General features: G+C 47.8%; 1 protein-coding gene across 1 annotated transcript in view; it reads left to right on the top strand.

The window, feature by feature from the left end:
- Positions 1-7,318, top strand: part of CDHR1 (cadherin related family member 1) — a 52,975-nt gene extending 45,657 nt beyond the window's left edge. Inside the window, exon 17 of the mRNA XM_009282912.1 lies at positions 6,460-7,318. Coding sequence (XP_009281187.1) covers positions 6,460-7,011 — 552 coding nt within the window. The 3' untranslated portion in view covers positions 7,012-7,318. The remainder of the gene's footprint in view (positions 1-6,459) is intronic.
- The last annotated feature ends 1,285 nt before the right edge of the window (positions 7,319-8,603 follow it).

The following is an 8,603-nucleotide window of genomic DNA, read 5'->3' as shown; positions in this document are numbered from 1 at the left end:
CACCTCGATGTCCTTCTTGTAGTGAGGGGCCCAAAACTGAACACAGTATTCGAGGTGCGGCCTCACCAGTGCCGAGTACAGGGGCACGATCACTTCCCTACTCCTGCTGGCCACACTATTTCTGATACAGGCCAGGATGCCATTGGCCTTCTTGGCCGCCTGGGCACACTGCCGGCTCATGTTCAGCTGACTGTCAACCAGCACCCCCAGGTCCTTTTCTGCTGGGCAGCTTTCCAGCCACTCTTCCCCAAGCCTGTAGCGCTGCATGGGGTTGTTGTGGCCGAAGTGCAGGACCCGGCTCTTGGCCTTGTTGAACCTCATACAGTTGGCCTGGGCCCATCGATCCAGCCTGTCCAGGTCCCTCTGCAGAGCCTTCCTTCCTACCCTAGCCCTGCTGCAGGCTCCATGAAAGCTGCCATGCAGCGCTGGGGCTCGGCGTGGGCAGGGCATGCCGCTTCAAGGCTCTGCCAGGTGGAGCTGGGGGACTGTGCATACTGGGTCTCCGTGATAAGTCTAGAGATTTAGCCATTCTTACTGATGTAAAGGAAATAAATTGCTTAACACTTCGATTTCCTATGGAAACCATAAGTTTTGGTGGGTTTTATACAACAAATAAGAATTGCTAGCCGCAGCCAACAGTAGGAGCGCCCGTCCTCCCTGCCTTGCTTCCAGGCTTCTCACAGGGCGCACGTTTCAGGAGTGCGTGGCACCAGGCGGCCTCAGGCACTGTCCCCAGTGTTGGCCCCCAGCATCTAGCCTCCAGCTTCCCCTCCCGGATGAGCTGGTAACCCCTCTGTCAGCGTGCGGGGCTAAGGTACAGGGCTGAGGGGTGTGGAGGGGAGGGAGGGTGCCCCACACCTCCTCTGCTGGGGGAGAAGATGTGTCCCTGAACCAGCTGATGAAGGACATCTGGAAGGAAAGCGTGAGCAGCTGATGCTTTGGGATAAAGAGTTTCCTGGATTTCCTTCTAGTGCTTGAAGCAACATCAGCACCTGATGAAAGAAGGTGTCTCGTACAAAGTCCCCTCTCTGCTTCCTTTTCTCCCCCTCCAGGGGCACAGGTTTGGCACAAAGTGATGGAGCGTCCCTCCTGATAAAGTCTAAAGGGGAAGCAGAGAGGGCTGTGAAGACATGGATTCCTCTCAGACACAGTTTTTCCCTTCTTCTCCATGCTCTTCTCGATGCCAAGTCCCAACACAAAGCCCGAGCTAGCAACAGCATCTTCTTTCTTCGCTTGAGCAGGTCTCTTCAGCAGGATCTGCACTACTAATCTGATGTCGCGTCCTCCATAAGCTTTTGTACATTTCTGCATTACTTCTTCCATTGCTTGCAATGATTTGGGTTGGGATTTTCTTTTATCCACATCTCCTTGCAAAAATCACTCTCAAATTTCGGCTTGCATGTGAGTGAGATGCAGTGCCAGTGTACAAAACCCTTGGTCACTCCCTACGTCCCAGAGACCGCAGAGTCACTGCTAACACTTTGTGAAGAAAAGAGTCTCTTGGTATAGGGACATTGCGTACACACACACTCACACACAGGCACACACTCTCAGAGGCTGTTACAAATGAACATTTCGTCCCCCTGTGCTCCAGCTGTACAAAGTCTCTTTTAGTTAGCTGTTTGGTGGGCATTTATGTATTACTGATTTTGGATAAGGAGGACATGTTTGAATGCATCCTCTAGAGGTTTCCTGCAGTGCTAATCACACCAAGTAATTAAACAGACATATTTTCTGATTAACATTTACCATTGCAATTAGCGCAAGGCTGTGTCCTTCAAGATAGATGCCTTGTGGCTAAGTTCAGCGGTATTGCACATCAAAAGGACCTTTAGCTCTTGGAATAATACAGTGATAAAAAATTCCAGAGGCCTTTTAATTTAACTGAGTCTGGTTTTATGGAAATTGGTATTGAGTGGCGTCTGTTAATCTCCTACCCTTTCTCAACAGAACAAGAAACATATGCTGAAAAAGCCACTCTTTTTTCACCCTTATGTCTCACTCAAAAATCTATTCTTGCTGCCCAAGATATTCACAGAAAGCTGATTCCCACTCCTGATCCTGAAGGTTGGCCTGATGGGGGGATCCCTCTGCCTCTTCATGACTCCACTGAGGTTCTGCACGTATATGGGGATGTTTATTTACACCTCTTCATGGACTGAGGCTTAAGTCCACACTTAGGCAGCATACTCCGTGGTTCTTAATAGCTTTGGCCACTCATTTAGACTTCTAAATATAGCTGGTGAGTCTCAGTTTTAGATTCCCCTAATTGAAAGGTTCAACAAATACCTTCTGTAAATTAATGTGGATATCTCCTCCTCTCTCATACTAACTCTGCAACCGTGGGAACTGTGGTTGCTGATGGCACTAAACATCCTTGGCCACATCTGCAGAGCAGTTAGCCTCTTCTTTCCACCTTGGAACCTTGGTGGTTACATGGACCTTGAAAAAAAATTGTTCGGAGAAGGTCGGTTTGATTTGAGAAGTCTTGCCCCATGCTCATGTCTGTATTGCAAAGTGATGTAAATGCAGCTTTCATGTACGGTGATAGCTGGGTTTTACGAAACCGGCTTCGAAGGCATGTGTCAATGTTAGAGCCTCTCAAAAGCTGGCGAGTCCCAGTGACTGCTGGAGACTTCAGCACCCTGCGGGACTTGGGCTGAGGAGCTTCTCTGCAGTGGACAGACAGTCACAAGGGTTCTGCAAGGGACCATGCATTCCCGTCAAATAAAAAATAGGTGATGACATCTTTTAATCCAAACAGTTGCTTTAATCTTTTTAATTGTATTCTTGTCCCAGGATTGGACTTCTCCTTCCTCAAAGCTGATGCGAACAGCTTAGCTACTTCCAAACTTCTGCCACGGTTCTGTAACCCTCTAATTGTCCCCAACCCTTCCCCGGGCCAGTGCTCATTATAACTGTGAAGTCACACCAAAACAACAGCAGAGCATTGTCTTTTGTGAGCAGTGGTATTTTAACTCCTTTGATGGCTATTAAGAAAGAGAGTGTTTCTTCCAGGTTTTGACCCACAGAGGTATGACAGCGCTTCCCATACCAGCTTTCATTTCATTGCGTATCTGCTTTTTTTTTTTTTGCATGTCCAAGAAAAATCAGTACTCTTCAAAATGCAGCACACCTCTTAGGAAAAAACAACAGCTAAACAAATTACAAAGTGGCGCCATTTGTTGACCCAGTTCTGAGGCACTGCTGGTAATCGATACCATGACTTGAAGGTGTTTTGAATGTGCAGGGTAGAGCTCAGAGCCAAAGCGCTTAAACTTAGGTGTCCAAATGCTCCCAGACTTTCACTGTCAGAGGGTGCTCGGACCTCTCTCAGACCTGGTCAGTGCGTTAACTGACTGGGCCACGGTGATGACACAGACAAGATTGCAAAGCTTTTTGGTGACAAATGCACTTACATGAGCCTCTCTGCAGGCTGGCTAAGACGATGCTGTTCCAGGCTTGTTTTTCAAGTTATTCCTCCTATTTATCCTGTGAGTGTCGTGGCCATGACAAACAGAAATTCTCCCACCGTGTGCTTACAAAATGCCTTATGTTTTTATGCAGACGTTACAGAAGCGTTGTTGTCTAAGGCTGATTCTAGGCAAAGCTTTGTATAGTACAGGCCCAGCAACTAGAATATAGGCTGAACCTACTATTAATGGTTTTAGTTTTGGTATTAATCACCTCTTCATAACTGGAAGCTCTGAACAGGTGCCAAACTTGGTGAGACAAGGGGGAGATGAACGAAGCCAAATTCTGAAACTCCCCATATGATTTCCGTCAGTTCTTACCCCTGCAACTGTTGTACACTGGCAACATAAACATGTACTTCTGTCTAATCCCATTTATTCAAGGTTTTCAAATAGCTAGTCAAATATTTATTACTGAGATATAGGATCTTCTTAAGCATATGTCATCTTTCTCCCTGTCTTGGCCCTATAGTGGTTAAACATTGGAAGAGGCTGCCCAGGGAAGTGGTGGAGTCCCCATCCCTGGAGGTATTTAAAAGACGTGTAGATGAGGCGCTTAGGGACATGGTTTAGTGGGCATGGGGGTGTTGGGTTGACGGTTGGACTCGATGATCTTAGAGGTCTTTTCCAACCTTAATGATTCTATGATTCTATGATTCTATACTATTTAGCCATCAGTGCCTCGCTACAAAATAGGTCTTGACAACACTCGTCATAAGTGGACTCATTTCAGGTCATGTACTACTTAGCAGGGTTTATCTGACACTTAATTCATCAGACTTTCACATCAAGTTAAGTAAGCCAGGGTGGAATTTCTGTCATCTGATGGGACTTAAGTACACAAAATCCATGTAATGCAGAACAGCAAAGCTGATGTGAATCCCAGCTCCACCAAAGTCGTGGGCTGCTCTGCTTTTGGTTTCTAGCTTAGGCCCACTTCTAATTAAATAATGGAAAAACTCTTTGCACAGCAAAATGATGAAAATTGGTTGCTACCTGTAAGGTAATGTGGTCCATGAGTTTCAATAGCATTTCTTCACCCATTTTTCTTTGGCAAGAGGAAACATTCAGGGCAGGGGAAGGGTGGTCTTGGATAATGTGTTTGAGGTAGGTTGTGAAAATACAGAAGTGAAGTGGAGACAATGGGGTGTGTATTAATGAATTTATATTCCCTAAGTTTAGGGACGTGATTTAAAAATAGTGTTCCTGTGTAATACCTGACAAGAGGTACTCTGAAGCATCCTTTGGGGATACTCTTAGTCACCTCCCTCCACAGACTGGGGAGGGTAAAGAGATGAGCATCCTAGTTTAGAGTCATACAGGGAAATCCATCTGATCTCACTTTAAATGTCTAAAAGTCAGAGGTTCAAGTCCAAGCTAGTCACAAGGCTCTCCTTATACTCACTGTCTTTGATACCTATTTTAGCTTGTGGTGACCACTACTCTGGAGGTGTCCTTTTCTCCCCATTGACTAAAAGCTGGGAGCTTAGACCACTGACTAAAATGCAGATAACCTGTTACTAGACATGCAAAGTTTGGGTGATGATTCCCTCCTGGAGTCGAGGCCAGAGGAGTGGGGCACGGTGGGTAGCCCTGTCTCTCCGCAGCCGCACAGTAGCTTTATGACCGGCTCTTGCTCGTGAATGTGCCATTTCTGAAGGATCTCCTGGCCTTGCACAACGCTGCTGTCTGTCCAGGTACCCTTGCAGGAGCTTGTATTCATTATGAACTTCTCTTGGAAATGTAGTCCAAGGGTGGACTACCATGCCATGAAGAAGGGTGATCTATGTGCCGCGCTGCTACCCTTTGTTCCCTGATCAGCCAGGTGTTTGTACATGCTTCCTAACTTCTTTTAGTGTTTCTGGATTCAGTTCAATGTCATTGCAACTGTGTCCTCTCCCGTGCCTAGTTCAACACTTAGCTCCCTTTATTTCACATGTTCTCTATCCTGTACACATTTTACCCTAGTTCCCTAGTTGTATTTATAATAGATACTGGCCTCTTTCAAATATAAATGTGTGAGGGTTGACCATTTCTCTTATTTTTGATATTTCCAGATCAAGTCCAGGGTAAAATCCTATATTTTAGGTCTCAAGAAGCGTCCGTGGACAATACTTGGAATTTGCATGAGTGGCGTCCTTTCCACCATTTCTGTAACAATGGTGATCTCCACCATCATGTACTGGAAAAGTGTGAAAAGATCCAGGCTCCACCCGCAGGGCAAAATCCGCAAAATTATACGGGGACCTCCGAGACGCACAGTGTGCTAAGCTGCAAAGTGAACTGGCCATTCATTTGTCCTTAATATGCCATATGTAGCTTATGTTATTGCTTCTTTCTTTTATTTCTAAAAACAAAGCTCTTTAGCTCTACTCATGTCCCCTACCTCAAAGAGTTTTGTTATGTCTGTAAAAGAGTACTTGAAAACAGAATGCAGCACGTACCTGCTAACTACTCATTTGTACGCTGTAATTTTATAAAGTGAAGTTTTCTCATAATTTTTTTAATGCCATACTCAGTAATAGTCTTATAAACTGCATCACCATATCACCTGCAACTGTTTTTGAAAGATCATTTTCTACTCATAAGCTTCTGTTTGGGTTCAACACTATTATTCCTACAAAATTAACTCTGAAATGTAGTACAACAATACAGCTGCAGATCCTGGAGCAAATTATTTTCTTGCTCAGTTCTTGCAAGTTAAACAACCACTATGGTGACACGCAGGAATCCGTCCTAATTCGGCGGCAGTACTCCTGTAAGCTTTTGTGTTCGGCAGTCGTCCATCTCACAATACTGTAATGCTTGCCCGGTCTCCTGCTCCATCCAAATTCTCCAAACCTGGACTGGCTCTTTGACTTTCATTTTTTCAGAGACAGCTTCCATTAGTCAGCCCTGCTTGTTACATATTTTGGACAAATGAAATTTCTGGGTCACTGTCTGTCCCATAGAGTAAGTCATGTGTTTTCTTTGTACCCTTTTACAGACTCTTCACAAAGGGCCTATGGCCGCCTTTTTGATGCAAACTAAAGATAACCCCATGAAAGCCTTAGGAGTGCTAGCTGGTGTCGTGGGCATAATGGTGCTGATAACTGTCATGATCTCTACTGCCATGTTCTGGCGCAATAAGCGGTCCAACAAAATCATGCCGGTAAGAAGGATCATAAAAAAGAGACAGACCCCACAGTCCCGGACAGTCAGGATGGAGTGGCTGAAGTTCAAGAGGCCCAGCAATGCCGCAGAGAAGTTTGTTGTTGAGGATGATGCCAAGAGCCTACACAACGAGAACAGCAACAACAACATCCAGGTTGCCCCCGTGCCGCCGACCGCCCCTTTGCCCCCGCCGCCCCCTGCCCTGGCTCCCAGGGGGGATGTCCTGGGGTGGCAGGTGCCAACCGTGTCCGGCTCCCTCACTCCAAAGTTTACGAACAAGCAGCTGAAGAAGAGAGGTCATAGCAGCGCCCACAATGCCCTCGTGTCAGAGCTCAAAATGAAGTTTGAGAAGAAGAACGCAGCTATCGGTGAGCCCCACATCTAGGCTCTTGGCAGCCGCCAGAGACTGTGGATTGTGGCTGTGCGTGGATGTATTTATGTGCTGTGGTCTTCCCCGTGTCTGCCAGCACCTTGTGAACTGAGAGCAGCTTCTCGCTGTGATAGCCACCCCTCACCTTGTGCAAGTATTACGTGCTACGGAGTCACCCCACCCATAGCAAACGCTGCGGTCCGTGTCCAGTTGCGACTGCAGTTCCTTCGGCTCGTGTCCCAGTGCTGGTCCCTCCCTGCAGCTGTCAGACCAGGGTGCTGAGTACTCTCGCGCCAGCCACAGTCTCCCCAAGTGAGCAGGGATTCAGGTTGCCCCCATTTCGGAGGTCCCTACCCAGAGTCCTGGTTTTCAAACAAGGCGTTCTGCAGCCAAAGCACTGGCGGATGCCGCTTCTGACCTGGTCTGGCAGGTGGGTTTGAGGTGTCCAAAAACCCATCACTTCAAATCCCAGACCCACTTTTGAAGACGTTGGCCTGGCTGTGGCACCAGCACTGAGTCGATGTGCAGGTCTCCTGCAGCAGTGACACTGCACGCTGCAAGAGGGTAGCGCGTAGCTGGTACCTGCTGTCCTCGGTGGTACCTGCTGTCCTCAGGGCGCGACGCACTTTGCGACAGCTGGCGGAGCGATGTGCTCATGGCCTGAGTACCTTCATTCCCAAAAGGTAAGGGCAGGCTTGGAGAAGTTCTTCATTTTCCTGCAGCTTATGCTGGGTTTTGCCAGAGTGCATTGACATGATGCTGCGCTTCGCTTCTGCCCTGGCCTTGCCTGCTAATCAGGGGGTGGGAGGGCCACCTCAGCCTTCCCTAGACCAGCTGGGCCAAGATTCGAGTGCGGAAGTTCAATAGCAGCGCTCGCTTGATACTGCCTCCTTCTGACACCGCGTCCCCTAATGAGGGGGAGGCCAGCAGGAGAAGGCCATGATTAAAGCAGCAGGGAAGACAAGGTAAAACCAAGAGAAAAATGATAAGTGAAAAATACAGACGGGTGCTGGGAAGTCGCATGTGTTGGTCAGGGAAGAGTCTGGAAAGATCATTGGGTTTTGTACGCTGCTAGCAGTAGGTGTCAGGGAATGTATTTCATCACCTCCCCTGGCTTGCTCCAGGGACTGGTGAGTGCAAAAGGAGGTTTCCATAAAATATTCTAGTTTGTCCTATCAGTATTTTTGAGTGAATTATGTGACAGTTAACGGAGGGGGGTGGGGGGGTGGGGGACAGCTGACACTTTTTTTTTCTGTTACGTGACAGTAAAAAGGCACCGAAGGCAGAGCACTTTTTTCACTGGATCTACCCCACAGTTTCTCCCTCATCTTCGTCTCTGAGGAGATGTTTTTCAGCTGGGCCTGGCTGTTTCCCATCCCTTGGGGAGAAGGCAGCGTGCACCGGGCTGGCTGGGGAGCAGCACCCTGCACCCCTCTGCCTGAGCCCTGGCCCCGCAGGGCAGCTGTGCTGTCATGGATCAGCACCATGCACATCAAGATGGGGAGAAAACCCTGTAGGACAGGACGCCGTGTTAATTCAAGGGGGTTCATGAGACTCTTCTCCAGCTGTCATTTCAGCTGGACCAGCAGACCTGGCCCTCAGGGGCT

Source organism: Aptenodytes forsteri, unplaced genomic scaffold, assembly GCF_000699145.1.
Source record: "Aptenodytes forsteri isolate BGI_AS27 unplaced genomic scaffold, ASM69914v1 Scaffold134, whole genome shotgun sequence".
NCBI lineage: Eukaryota > Metazoa > Chordata > Aves > Sphenisciformes > Spheniscidae > Aptenodytes > Aptenodytes forsteri.
Note: the sequence above shows the minus strand (reverse complement) of the source record. Positions and strands in the feature narration are given on the sequence as shown.